This window comes from Micropterus dolomieu, linkage group LG22, assembly GCF_021292245.1.
Source record: "Micropterus dolomieu isolate WLL.071019.BEF.003 ecotype Adirondacks linkage group LG22, ASM2129224v1, whole genome shotgun sequence".
In the NCBI taxonomy this organism is placed as follows: Eukaryota; Metazoa; Chordata; class Actinopteri; order Centrarchiformes; family Centrarchidae; genus Micropterus; species Micropterus dolomieu.
This window is the reverse complement of record NC_060171.1, coordinates 15749015-15764163: the sequence shown is the minus strand read 5'-3', so window position 1 is coordinate 15764163 and position 15149 is coordinate 15749015. Positions and strand designations below refer to the sequence as shown.

The window sequence follows — 15149 nt, the reverse complement described above, 5'->3', positions numbered from 1 at the left end:
TGAGGTATTTGAATGAATTTCAAGTCAAATGGAGTTTTCACATTTATCCAGGCTGTCTTACATCTACCCATATGTGCACTGAAACAACTTTTGCTTGTTGTAATTATTCCTTCTGTTCATGCTGTCCAGTATCATATTCCTTCATAAAGCGCTTCCAGTGTGACTGATTTGGGACAAAATGCACACTCCTCATTCTGTACAAAAATACCAGTACAGACTTAATCTGAAGCTAAAATGAAGCCTTAACAATTTGAGTTAGACCACCACTTGATTTATCTAACCCAGACTCCAGAAGCATCATATAAGCTTTAGATAATCTTTTTAACACATTTTTGCACAAATTGAGGACTGCAGGTTTTGTCCCCATCACAATGGAAGCAGGCTAACAAGAGACCTCTTAGTGTCCAGTATAAACAGTAGGAAAAATTACACCAAGAAAAACTGTTTCAATGTACATATGGGCAGCTGACTATTGTTTTAAGACAGATGTGAACAAAACTTTTAGATTGCTGTGAAGGAGAGCAAGTATAGATTTATATAGAGAGTTTCATTTGCACAAGAACTCAGTGACAAAATCTGATCAAAGGTGATCATAATAACATTTAAGGTTATGTCACTCGTGATCTCCGACTTCTCATAGTAAGCTACTGTAACTTCAAACTATTCTGCATTTGGCTACAGTCTAAAATGTGAGACAATGAATTCATTGCTCCTGCAGAAACATGAATCCATGGCACTGTCATCACATGACATGTTTTGATCTCAGTATATAGTTCAGTATAAGCTTGTGAGCTACGTCAAAAACAGATTCACAGCTTCTGTAGGTGTAAAGATGAAGCCATGTGATGAAGGCTCGTCAATAACTACAATACTTCAGCTGCCATAAGGAGAATCCATGGCAACAGCCTGCACATTTTTGAGACACTGAAAAAGGTGACTACCAGTTGCAAGTACTACATATAAATAAGGTAATTTGAACAGTCAATTATGTTTTTAACAACAAATAGGGAAAAAAATGTGCAAACACAAAGAATATAATTTTCTTGTTATAGTATTAGACGAAGAAGACAAACCTGCAAAGAACCTGAGCCTCCCTCACAAACATGTGACAGACAGAGAGATGAACGAGTTTTTAAAAGAAACAGCATCTTCTGTTTTCAGTCAGACATTCACCAGGGGAGGGGGGCTTCACTGGAAAAGATGGTGGTTTATTTGAGCTTTGAAATCAGACCAGTATTGTGACAGCTTGACTTCTTCTGTCTTATGTAAATACAAAATTTCATCTGTAAGGAATGAGTCATTACTCATGATTAATAAGGGCACTTTTGAATGATGTTATAGACATAGACTTTAAACTCTTAAAATGAACACTCAATAAATCTGGAACAACATTTATAAATGCAAATGTCTTGTATTATTATTAAATGCAACACAAATCAAGCTGCTAAAAAATGGCAGAAATTACAAAAAGCAGAAAACAATGCTGACAGCTCTCCTCTAAGCCGGGTTCTTCACATTGCAAAACAATTAACACTTAAAAATTTGAAAACGTCACTAGAAGTTGAAAACTAGTAGTTTTCATGGGTTGTCATTATATTCTGTGATTTTAGTTGCGGGGAATGAGATCCTCTTGCTTTACTCGTCTTTGCTTTCATTTCCTCAACCACTCTCACACCATGCCTGCCCCCCGGTGGCCAACAGTAAGAACAGCAGTGTTTTCTGTAAGTCTGTGTATCCCCGTAGATATGTCTATGTCTATTTGCACATTGCACCTATTCATAGTTTATACTATAAACATTTCTACATTCCTCATTTAAAAAAGTATATTTCAATGTATTTAAACCACAGTACAGCTCTGTATAAATTATACATATTTTTAGTGTAAAGTTCTATTTTTTTATTACTTTTTTGTGTGTAGCCTACATTGACCGTTATGCAACACAACACAGAGGCACAATTCTTGTATGTGAAAACCTACTTGGCAATACGCCTGTTTCTGATTCTGATTTGAACTGTAATTAAGGGCTACAGCCTGTATAAGCAAACCTAATCTGATTTTGGGGGGATTTTAATTAAATTCATAATCTGACTTGGTATTAATCATAAACATTGTCCTGTGTGAAGTCAAACTCAAATTATGCATATTATACTGACTACCTCTCATCATTCATCAATTTATCATCATGTCATGTCTCCCTGCTTCACCTCAGCAAGTCAGCCTACCACAATTAGTATGTTGATGTGGACGATATTGCTAAATTCCTCCTTTTTAAAATGCTACTGTCTTTTGAATGGATGTGGAAACAAATGTCCAGAGAGTTCTCCTCCATTCACTGGCCTCTCTAATTAGACTGATTTGGACAAATCTTTTGTCAACTGTTCCAGACTTACTTTGTTAAAGCGATTATTTGCATCAAGTTATGTGTGACGGTACATTTTTATCTGAATTTGCGAGCAGTTATAGACACAACAGACGTGAAAATGATCGGTCTGACTGGGATGAATACTGATTATGCATTAAGAATGGCTAAGTAAAGATCCAGCTCTGGTCTGATGGATCCTCACAGTTCCTGTTGCAGGACGTGACCGCAATAAAGATTTGCAGCTGAGCTTTGCTATAGACGTATCCATAGCAGAGTGCAGTCAAATGGTACATGTTTAAATGAAAGCACTATCATGCTGAGCACTGATTAAATTCCTGATGGCAGCAATTTATCAGGATAATACAAACTTTAACAGAGGAAGTCATGTGCCAGTCATTCAAAAAATGTTTTACCTCATATTTCCTCACCCTACATAAACCCACCACTCTGGCTCTCAGCAGCCCATGTCAGACTGAAGTGAAAGTGACACGTTATCCAGCTGCAGTGTGGTCAGCATCCAGGTGCAACTCTGTCAGAACATTTAGAGGTATAGCCTCTTCCCAGTGGCAGCTTCTGTGAAAAACAGCTTCGGCTGAAAGACGTAGCTGACAGCCTGAGTGCAGCAAAAAGGATTATGCCTTAGGCTTGCGTTAGTAAGGGAAAGTCCCTGCAGTTATTCTTTGCCTCTGCAATATTTTACAGCATTTTAATAATCAGCCTAGAGATAGTCCTACTTTGAATTAATACATCACCCAGGTTGTTTTATTCACTGTGTTGCACAAAAAAACTCACTGAGGGATATTTTATACATGGAAATCAAGTCTGGTCTTGCTTAGAAAATGCTGATCAGAGTTTGCTTTTCAGCTGAAGAAAGCTATTTTTGCTCATGATGGAAGTTGTGCTGTAATTTGACAGTATCTGTTGATTTGGTAGACATTTATTTGGGCAAGGGCTTTGTACTTTACAACTCAAAGTTCTAATTCCCCTGCAGTGTGTGAACATTTTTAAAAAATTATACTTGTTTGAGAATTTAACACTTATCAAAGTTATTGTGCACTTACTGTCTGGTTCTATGATTTACAGGCTAGCTTGAAGATTGACACTATTGCCTGTGCTAGTTTATGTGGTGGATGTGAAATGGACATTTTTTTATATGGGTTGAAAGAAGTTTTTTTAATTTAAAACCCCATTAACCATATTTACATGATCCATACAATTAACCTTGTTTCTATTTTTGGCATTGTGTATATTTTGTACTGCAACTGTTGTGCAACAATTTCCCGAACATAGAACAATAAAGTTCTATGTTATCTTATCTTATCTTAAAAGATACTTTTTCACACCGGAACACTTGTCAGTTGCATAAACTTTTAACTGGTGTACAGTCTGTAAATATTGAATTAAGTAAGTGAAACTATGCAACAGACTCTGTATCATAACACATAAAGTGTTCAACACGTCACACTGAAACAGATGTGAAGGAATATGTTTGTTTTTTCTTTACTATCAGGACACCTTTTAAACAAATGACTTCATCTGAGATAGATGATGCTACTAAATTAGAAAGTTATGGATGTGTCACCATGAATCTAATAATCATTTTACTAGTTTACAATTACATATTTAATGGCTTCTGTACCAAATCTGCATGGTTCAGAATGGCTGAACAAAAAGCTCAAGAAATAACTTTTTTTTCCCTTTTTGTGTCACAATGACTCACCTGAAAGGCAGCACCAGTTCTCCAGCAGCAGTAATCACACCTGCATTTGAACAGGAGAAGTGGTTTCAGAACCTTTTAAGCAAGATGTCGTGCTGGGAGACATTTGATTTTCACAGTTTCAAAGTTTCACCTTTCAGTATCTGCCCTGCTCTCAATCTGACATCTAATAAGTTAAAGAAAATTTCTGTCTTTGACTCCGTCCCTTTTGATCTGTGTGAAATCACATAAATTATTTCTGTGTTGAGAGGATATTTACCAAGCTGCTAAATCAAAATCTCTCTCGAGTGCTGACCCCACTGCAGTGTGACCTCGTCTTTTCATTCTTCTCCCTCTGTCTAGCTCTCTGTGACTGCATTTCCTTTCAGTGGGGCATCACTCAGGGCTTGTTGGCTGTCAGCTGTCAGCTGGTCAGCGTGTCCATCATCTATAGAGCTCTTTTTTTCCTCATTACATGCGATATGGGTGTGGTAGCCTACTTGATACCTGAGCTAGTAGTTCAGTTAGTGGCAAAAAAAGCCTGCAGTGCTGTACTGTAATAATTTAAGTGATGTTTGTGTGATGCAAAGCCATGCATGTAATGTGACACGCTGTACATGTCACAGACATGCTTTTGTTTCTATTATGACTTGAACAATTTAATTAATAAATTAACGCATTTAAAAACAGTTTAAGGGAAAATAAAGAGCTGAACACCCCCACAATCTTGTCTTTGCTAACCTCCAGGGGTTTAACTTCTTACCTTGGTGCAGTGGTGTACAGGTGTACCTTAGGAACATATGATGTCACTGTTGGGTGTGGTTATAATTGAAACAAAGCACACTTCTGACTGCAGCCAGCAGTCTCGTTGACTGTGCAGTGGTGGAAGAAGCATTCAGATCCTTTGAGTAAAAGTAGCAATACCAAAATGTAGAACTACTAAATTTCAAAATTTTACTTAAGTAAAAGTAGACAGATATTGTCAGCAAAATGTACTTAAGTAAGTATAAAAGTATAAAAAGCAAAAGTACTCATAGAGGATACATGTCCACTTTTATATTTTTATGTATAATATAACTTAATTTTTATTAATGCAACAACACGTAAGCAGCTTTTTAATGAAGCTAGTCAAGGTGGAGATCATTTTAACAACTTTACATACTGTTGGGTAGTTGTATATAAAGCAATACATCATATTTATATTTATCATCTTATAATTCATATATAAAATGTGCCTTACATCTGAAAAACATCTTCACAGATCTTTAAATCAATAAAATGCTGTTTAAATCACAAGTAGTAGAGAACTGTGAAGTAACTACAATAAATACAGTGTATAAATTGTAAGTTGTCACCTCTCTGAAAAGGTGAGACAAAAATTTCCCCATTCATGAATCTGGGAGATGTTTTACAAAAAATAATGTTTGGGCATGATTTTCTTCACCCACAGACTCTGGACAACATTATGACACTTTGTAATGCAGGCAGAAGGAACACAGTAACAGACTTGAATAACTCCTTCATTCATCAGTAGCAAACTGTCTTGTCAATATTCATTGTCATTTTAATATTCAGAGCTAGATGAACAGACACATCTCCTGTTATAACACTTGACATGAGAAATAAATTCTATCTATCCAGGTTATTAACCTGACTGAAACAGGTTTCTGATGGCAGAGTAGACTTTTAATTTGAAACGCATGTACCAAAACAACAAGCAGCGTTGATATGACAATTGGAAAAACCTTCCTCACAGGAAAAACAGTCACATAAAATCCACTGTCACCACACTGGTCAAAGATGGCATAATGTCCAGCACTAATGAGACGTTGTCTGGGCATCGATTGTCAACATGTTATTGCTTCTACAGAGGGTGAAATGGAATTCACATAGTGAATGAATAAATTCAGCTCAATTAATAAATAAGTTAATTAGCCTGATAAAAACATAAAAATATTTTCAAATTGGACTTTGTACATATGATTCCCTTTGTGACTGCCCATGGTATTTGTGGGTCTTGAGTTGGTCAGATAAAACCTCATTTTCAATTTACAATCTGACACAGAGAGATAAAGAATATTTTAAGCAACTTCAAAAACGTTTCACAAAATGACACTGATCATCTCACAAGAAGATAAATTGTGTGTTATCTACATCAGTGGCTATCCATTATCTGATCATGCTTATCTTTTTTTTTATTCTAGTGGCACATTGATAAAAATTCACCATCACTAATATAAATGAATAAATAAAGTAATTAGCTTTATAAATACAAAACATAAAAGGTCAAAGCAATCCCTTCTAAACACCTGATATTTAAAAAATGTAAACTAAGACATTTGCAAGAAAAATGCTTTCACATAGAAAACACCACAATATCTGCACTTCATCAGTGTGGGGAAAATCCAAACTGGAGACCTACTGTATGTGTGTATCTCTTTGTAATGAAATAATGCCTGAACACTGGTGACCTGAATGCATCTCCAGGAACCGGGCCTCATTTACACTGCAACTTAAAAAAAAAAGCTCTTGAGTCAAATACAGCGATCATCTTTGTATTAAATGATGTGTGATCATTACTGGAAAACAGTGAATTAAGGACCATTACATTTTTTTTTTTTTTTTTTACAATTTTACTATTTTTCCATGCTTTTTCAGACTTGATTCACCCTCAGTCGCGTTTCCATGTTTTACATTTAGAACATAGAATTCACTACAGTTTGCTGAACTTTTCTTCACTTAAGAGTAGATGCTCATTATCACTTCATGTCAGACTTCCTGTAATCTGCAGATGCTGCACACAGTGACAAGACATAAACTGTCTGTATGTAGTAAATCTTTGCCTGCTTTGAAATGGTCAAAGTTGCTATAAGTTCCTTCTTGTGGAGGAAATCACTTCTGTTTAGTGGACATTATAAACACATGGCTGCCCTTAAGTAGTAAACCTATATCATGGACTACAAATGAGGATAACTCTCTCCCTGTAAATAATCTGTCCGCACAATCCATGTATGCTGCCCTTAGCGCCGTTTGGAACCATTATGTTCCACTTCAGGAGGTCCATAAAGAGGCGGGGCAACAATTTGAGTGATCAGTCTTATAAGAAAATAAACGGGTGAATGGTCGCTGGTGTGTGGGACACTCTTTTTCACCCCTCCCTCCTTCAGGAACAGAAAGAGTGTGAATGAAGGAGCCAAAGAGGACAGGGTCCAGAGGAGCTGTGGCTGTCCTTCCATCTCAACATCTCAGTATCTAATTGAACACACACACACACACACACATATAGAGCGGGAAGGCCGTTGGTTTAAAGTTGGCTGAACGTTGGCTGAACATTGCCTGGATGCCGGCACGCTCTCAGAGCCGGGCGAAGGGTGTGCCCTCTAGAGCAAGGAGCTTGGGCTTTCTGGAGGTGGCGGGGTTGTGTGCGTGGGGCTATGACGCATGGGCAGTATGTCGTAGTGGCTGGGGATGTGGCTACTACGGGGAAGATCATAGGGACTCTGGGAGAAGCCGGTGGCCATTCCATTGGGCCCCTGCAGGACACTCACCGTTGGCTCTGCGATAGTTTAGGAAAGAAGGAAGGAAAAAAGTAGGAGAGGTACATAAGAAACTTTGAGGCTGAAGAGTGGCAGGCACATGCTGAGGAACATGGAGAAAGGAGAGGTTCATGCAATATGAGAGGCAGCTAACATTTCCTCTCATCAATGCCTACAAAGTCTATACAGACTCATAGCAGGGGACATGACCAGAGAGGCCATAAGCTGCAGGACCCTGCTGAGCTCCACACACCAGAGCAACAACACACTCACCAACATCATAGACATTCCTGCTCGCACTGCCCAGGAGGGTGGCAGTGCCTCCAAAGGGCACTTCACGGTGGGAGGGGGACTTCATCTCCACATAGCTGCTCTCTGTGTGCTTGCAAGCCAGCCCTGGTGGGTCTCTAATGGTGGCGTATGGATTCTCACTATTCAGAGAGCAGGAGCTGTTGCTGCACATGGAGCCCTTGATGTAATCTGCAGTAACCGCGAAACAAGGACATATTGAGCATCAACAAGATGATAAGACTGTCACTGACTTATAGTAGCGGGATTAATGCAAGACTCTGATATTACCACTAAAATTTAAATAAACATCAGAGTGTGGCAGGGAAAATGGCTATGAAAATCATTGCCATTCTGAAGAAGTTGTACTTCTTTTGTCTCTGACAGGTGACTAATGGTGTTATATAGTAATCAGAGTACAAAGGGGAGAGAGAGGAAGGCTCATCCAATCCATAACAGTCTCATCAGTCTGATAAGAGGCCTCATTAGAGACCGTGGCAAAGCTCCTTCAGACCACTCTTCACACCCCTGGGTCCCTCACATTCACCACCGACTGCACAGTGTGGGAGACAAAATGACGTATCGGGCACTGAGCCACAGACAGCAATTACCATTGGAACAAAACCTCAGCCCACCATGATCTTGTCCAGAGTGCAGAGAGTTTTCACATAAATCACAGAGAATATAAGGATATGGGATTTTGGGTCACAGAAATAGCAGTCTCAGAAGGGAATAGAAACCAAATGGGGAAATTGATACATGGGCTGTTGAGCATAAAAGGATTTTGTAATATTGGTGCTGGTGAAGCTGAACAGGATTCCACATGCAGTATTTCTGCACACAAATATGCAGCACAAACACACACACACACACACACACACACACACACACACACACACTGTTACTGCTATTAATTATTTACCTTTTCTGGAGCCTCTCTGTGTCTGTGTCTCCCCCTGTTGAACATCTGTAACAAATGTCAAAACATTTAAGTCAAAACATCACATAAGAATTCCTCCAATGTGTGACGGCTGACAGGAAATACCTCATTAAACTACATTTTAGTATGTCTTTTTTCTAACTAGTGAGTAACTGAATATTTCACCTGCATGCTATCAAATTCGCCCAAGGCTTACAAGCTCACATAATCAACTGTGGTTATAATGGGATATCTGCCAAACAACAACACGCCACAAGCAGAAGACAAGCCTGTTTAAGGCTACATCAATTTAGTACAAGACTTTTTGTAGAAGGACAGTCATTATGATTGATCTGCTGCGTGCTTTAACAAAATGAAAATGTGAAGATCAAGATATCGGACTTTTAAGTTAAGCATGACAAAGAATGAACCATAGATATTTAGACTGTTGCATGTGGTTTAGCGGTAATGAACCTGTAAACAGTACGCATAGTAAGCATAGTCTTTATGCCAGCAGTACAGTATTTACAATCTTTTGTAATCTTTTGTAAAATTCAGTTTGCACCACCACAAACCATTTAATATATAACCATATTAGATAGATAGATAGATAGATAGATAGATAGTTGTTACATAAAACACATACACAGTACTAGTAGGAAAGTATTAGTGTGAAAAACTGCTGCCAAGTAAGAATGCTTTCAACAATAGACATGTTAATAGATTATATTTATTAATTAACAAAATACAAAGTGAGCAGAAGAAAAATCTAAATCAAATCAATATTTGGTATGTCTATGAAGATTCTCAGTCATCCAGGTCATAGTTATCCAACGAAGGTTAAAATCAAGGGCAGCTGGACTTGGTTGAAGATACTGGAAGACGTTTCGTCCCTCATCCAAAGGACTTCTTCAGTTCTGACTGACTGGCAGGGAAACTCAGCTATTTAACCTCAGTGGGGTCGTTATCCCGGGTCATGGATACCGCTGGTTCGTTAGTGTTCCTTGTTGCTGTGACGACAGTCGTTACAGTCGTTAAGACTACCTGTGGCCAAGACTGAACGACCATCGTTGGTATCTTCACCTGAGGTCAATAGGTTACGTTTGTTGAGTTTCCTGGGAAGTGATGAAAGGACAGCATTGTAAGTGGGGGATAAGTGGTGGCGTAGACCCCCTCCTCTGTTCAATGACGGCTTCTCGACCCGGGTGTAGATGGCTTCCTTGACGCCTCTTTCAAACCATCCATCTTCTCTGTCTAAAATGTGCACCTGGTGGTCCTCAAACGAGTGTCCTCTGTCCTTCAGATGTAAGTAGACTATTGAGGAAGTACTTTGTATTTTAAATGCCATCAGCTTCCTTTGCCAAGTATGAAAACACGTATGAAGAATTTGACTCTTGATTGTGCTTAGTGAACTTGTCAGCATTGTGGTCTATCAGGGGACATGTGTTGTCTGCACGTTGGAGACATTTTCCCTTGGAAGGACAATCCAAAATGGAAGCTTTCGTATTAACTGTGTTCCACTATGCAATTATAAATAATCCAGAAAAAAACGTGCCAACTGACCACATAACTATTTCTGTGCTGGTTGAAATTTGTGTATTATATTTTGTATACATGCATCTTAATTGTGCAATATTTGTCACTTCAGAGCAGATGGAGCAGTGAAAGACTGGTAATAAAATGCATATTGTATCCATATCTTTCATTGTGGAAAGTGTCCGTAGCCAGATTCTGAAATTAATGAAACATAATAAATTAAACATTATAGTGAATCTTGGTTGAAGTATGTATTTTACTGTATTTATATTAGAACTGTTTAATATTTGGTGTCACAGCTTGTGATAAAGTCAAGTTGCTATGAAAAAAATATTTGAAAAACTGACTAAGTATTTGCTGGACAAGTAATTACATTTTCTTATTACTAGACCTAGCTTTTTGGAGATTTGATTGGGAGAATTTTTTGTGTACATATTTTATATGGACACATTTCATCAAAATAACTTTGTAATAAATGTCTTGTCTTTTTCTTTTATCAGGTTGTTTGGCTGAAGCTGAAACTGAGCTTGAGAGATGTACCACGGCAGTAATGTCATCAAGGAAGAGGAGGATCCTCTCCAGCCACCACGTAACATTGGTATTATGAGTTGCCATCAGTTCCATATGCATGTGCCATGTTGTTTGGCCTCATTTATGCTTTAAACTTGAGCTACCTGAGTGAGGTAAAATAAACCTTTGATGGACTCCAGAAAATATTCTTGGACATAGAACCCAAGAACATGACACGCAGCACACGAGTGTACATTCTGAGTGTCAAGCTCAAAATACATTATTAATCAAAGAAAGACATATAGATACAGGATATGTTTTATTCTGTTATAGCTTCTATTAAAAAATATTACAGGATAATGAAATTGTTGACTTAAATAAGAGAAAAACAGACTTTAATTCAAAACCGGCTTTTCTGATTTTCTCTGTTAACAGCTGATTGTGTGGTGTAAATATTGTGGAACTTAAATCAACACTGAAAATGTGAATGTCAGATTTTGCAATGGCAGCAATAGTAATGGTAATGTTTGTCTTAAACTGACTTATGCACTGACATTTTGTGTTGATGTGTAATACACATACCACCTAGTCTAACTGGCAGCAACGTTCATTTTAGACTTTGTTTTTATGGTGCTTATTTTATTTTTTTTCAGTAATGGTGATAGTTTAAAAAAAGACAACATCATCACAATAAACATTAATTGGCTGTTTGAAGAGAATATGCATGTCATTTTAAAGGAACTCAACTAAATTAATCATTCACTGACAAAATGTTTTGGGTTTTATCGTAACTGAAGTAATGCAAATTTAGCTTTTATTTATGGTGAAAGTTTCAACAAAGCAAAATAAATTATTATATTGACCTATCTTAAGTATATTAAGTAAAGTTGTGTCTTGTGACTAAAGAAAATAGATTGATTATGGTATCATTTAAAAAAATATAGTTTGTATTGAATTATAAATTTAAGTTGGGTAAAGTTGATTAAATTCCTTGTAACAAATCACAGCACTTTAATTAGTTTAGTCCAAAGTAAAAAATTATACTTGGATGCTATACTAAAAAGTAGGTTATTCCAAAATAAAAATTGATGTTGTACCAAAGTAAAAATGTATTTTTTTTCTTGAGTAGAAGTAATATTTTGATAGAAATTGAATTAAAATTTTAAGTTTCAACCAATTTAAAAGATATAGTTCAATCAAAACAATTAAAAACACAACAGACAGTTTACTGCTGTAAAAAAAGTTTATCAATACATAGAATTACCAAAAATATTTTAAAATAATTTAAAAAAATATATACGATGCATGTCAGTGCATTTTAAAGAGACCGAGGAAAACATGTGCATGTAATGTGAAAAAACAAAGATCAAAGGCAGGGTAGGCAAGTTGCTTCTAAAACACTTTTTGTCATATTTGTTGAAAGTGTCTTTATACACCAATGCATATTAAAAAGTTAGGTGCTCTGAATAAGAGAGTATAAAAATCGTCTGACTGTAGTCCTCTCAGCGCTGCAGTAAACACAGCCACTCGTTCCATTCGGACCGAATGCACGGATTGGCTGGCTGACTGTTGTATCTAATCTGTTTGTGTGATTATCTTGTGTCTGCAGTTGATGTTTGACTGTATGTTACTCTTTTACAAATGTGGTGATGTAGCTGTGTGTTTGTAGTTATGAGAAAGACATGTCAACGTTAGTATACATAAAAATCTGTTTCTGTTATAAAAGCTACCTCTAATATACTGTAGTTTGACATTGTTCGTAACTAAACCTATTGTGCAAAAACCCTTTACTGGTGCTGTTATGCCATTACTTATTTTACCAGAAGTAAAAAATCCTGTATGTTTTATTTCTACTGTGCCCTCAGGTCACTTGCAGATTTGGAGTCTTCCATAATCCTGTACTTCTCACCAGTACATGCTGATCGGACCATGCTGGCTGGCCTGGATTCAACCACCATGTCCACAGTCCAGCCAGGTGAAAAGCTGATGACACAGTTCAGTATGTTGCATTATGAGTACTCCTGTGCATTTTACTCAATACATTTATAAGTGATGAATCAAAAAATATTAAACAGTATGAGGAATACAGATAGATGGTACTGATTTATTGTTGTGATTGCATTTCATGTGGAAATGCTAACTACTGTATAAGAGAACAATGTCAGGTATTAAAAACTTTTCACTAAGCTGATCCTCCTTTCTGTATTATCAGGTACAGCAAGGTGTACAACAAAAAGTCCAGGAAGTGGATTGAAGGTGGAGAAGGACTACAGTTACATCGCAGACCTCCAGAGTGCCATCCTCCTCCTCCTCCTCCTCCTCCTCCTCCGACGGTTGTCTACTACTATTATAATACATCCATATTTAACACACTATAGCTTGGGGTGTGTTTGTACTTTGATACGATAAAATTAATCAAGGACGTTGTGTTGAAAAGTGGTGGGGACATTAGGGGTGGGGGAAAAAATCGATACAGCATAGTATCGTGATATTTGCCATGGCAATACTGTATTGATACACGGACGCCAAGTATCAATAGTTTAATATATAAATTGCAGATGGGAATTTTAACATTTTTGGTACTAGAATAATAAAATCTATTTCTTTTTTAGTCCACTAGAAAACTTAGCAGGACCATAGTGAGGACTGAAAAAGTGATATGAACAAACAGAGAAATGTATCTTTTTAGATAAACAGATGTTGACAAAGTTTGACTTTAGGGACCTAATTGGAAGTTGGAAAAGGGTAATAAATAGCAATATATCTCAATATATTTAAAATCGCAATAAAATTTAATCGCAACATAAATAACGTGATAATATTGTATCGTAGGGCCTCTGGTGATTCCCGCCCCTATGGGACACGCACGATTCACAATATTGGGTTCACGAGAACAAGATATGAAGATATTTTAACACTATTTGATAAAAAATTCAATGCTGAAATATATTTAAATGGGGGTCTGTGAGTCCCCTAGAAAATTTCCTCGCTCCCGTGATCGTCGCATATGGGTGATATAAGCTTAATGTGCATTGTTTGATGTTTCCATTCATATAACGTTAGCCTACAACAGCGGCGCAACGCCGACACACCGACACCGTCCTTGTCTCATAGACACCCGTCTCTCCGTTGCTGTTGTTATCATTCACTGACCAGTAACCTGCAGCGGGTCTTCCGGCTCCGCTGTTCCATTAGCGCCCGCCACAGTGTGAGTCTTTTAAGGGCTTATTTTTGGAATATGAAATTTAAGACTTTTTTAAATACTTTTAAGACTCCGCGGGTACCCTGCAGTGGAAGCTCTAACATGCAAAACAACGTACATGTTATGAGTCTAACATGACATTCACGTTCACGTTACAGTAATAGTTTTATCAGCTGCAGGTTGAACTAATCCATGCTCATTACATGATCACGGTACATTTACTGCATTTAGCCGACATGCTACAGCGTTAGCTGTTTTCAGTAACTATCTTTACTATCTTTCACCAGAAGCTCAGCAATGTCAGCACAGCTAACTTTACTGTAGCTTCAGTGGATACAATACATGGTTATTGGTTATGGGTTGTTGTCGCTGTGAAGTTGCAGTATTGTATTATGTGGGCCACGTTAGTTACAGCGACTGAGAGGTGGAGAAGCTGTGTACCTTCAGTATCGGTAAAACCACAATAAACCTAAACTGAACGTTACGAAACAAACAGCGAGCTACTGTAGCGTTAGCTGGCTGCCAGTAAATAAATCGCTCCACATTTGCTTTTTACCGTTACATAATTTCTTGCAGGCTAAATCAACAGTGGTACACAGGATAGTAACAAGGGTTGTGTTAGTTGGTGAAGTAATGTTGAAAGCGATATAACTTTGCACCGGATAACATTAGCAACTTCTCGGTGTTAGCCGGCAAGTTAATGTGACTTTCACTGTTTCTCCAGCTTTACTAATACTCACTTTGTTCTTACTCGACATCATCTGAACCTGTTTGGTCTGATGGGCTTCAGCGCATAAAACTTCATTGTTGTTTTGTATCCTTACGTGGAGTCTGTGTTTTGCTATGAGCCGGTTGTTTTATGGTGTTAGTGGACTGCATGTCGTTAGCTACCATTTTGTCGCTGTAGTACGAGAGACACTCGGGATCGCGCACAGGGCTGAATCCGACCCAGAGACCCCACATTACAGTTTTTCCTCAAATGCTAAAACACATTTCACAAACGTTTCGTCCATGTTCTCCAATGTCTAAACACAACACCCTTTTCTAAAGCTACATAAACACAACCACACCTTCTCCCTTCAAAACTCAAACTTTCACA

The 15149-nt window shown here is 37.6% G+C and overlaps 1 protein-coding gene and 1 long non-coding RNA gene across 2 annotated transcripts in view; one reads left to right on the top strand and one right to left on the bottom strand.

The window, feature by feature from the left end:
• Window positions 1-5192: 5192 nt before the first annotated feature.
• The window catches only part of megf11 (multiple EGF-like-domains 11), an 80699-nt gene continuing 70742 nt past the window's right edge, over window positions 5193-15149 (bottom strand). Inside the window, exons 25-27 of the mRNA XM_046038549.1 lie at window positions 8806-8850; window positions 7869-8075; window positions 5193-7615 (exon numbers count right to left, since the gene is read on the bottom strand). Coding sequence (XP_045894505.1) covers window positions 7440-7615; window positions 7869-8075; window positions 8806-8850 — 428 coding nt within the window. The 3' untranslated portion in view covers window positions 5193-7439. The remainder of the gene's footprint in view (window positions 7616-7868; window positions 8076-8805; window positions 8851-15149) is intronic.
• On the top strand, window positions 10072-13197 carry LOC123962433. Its single transcript, XR_006822939.1, has 4 exons — window positions 10072-10107; window positions 10839-10936; window positions 12714-12823; window positions 13061-13197. It is a non-coding gene; the product is annotated as an uncharacterized LOC123962433 (long non-coding RNA).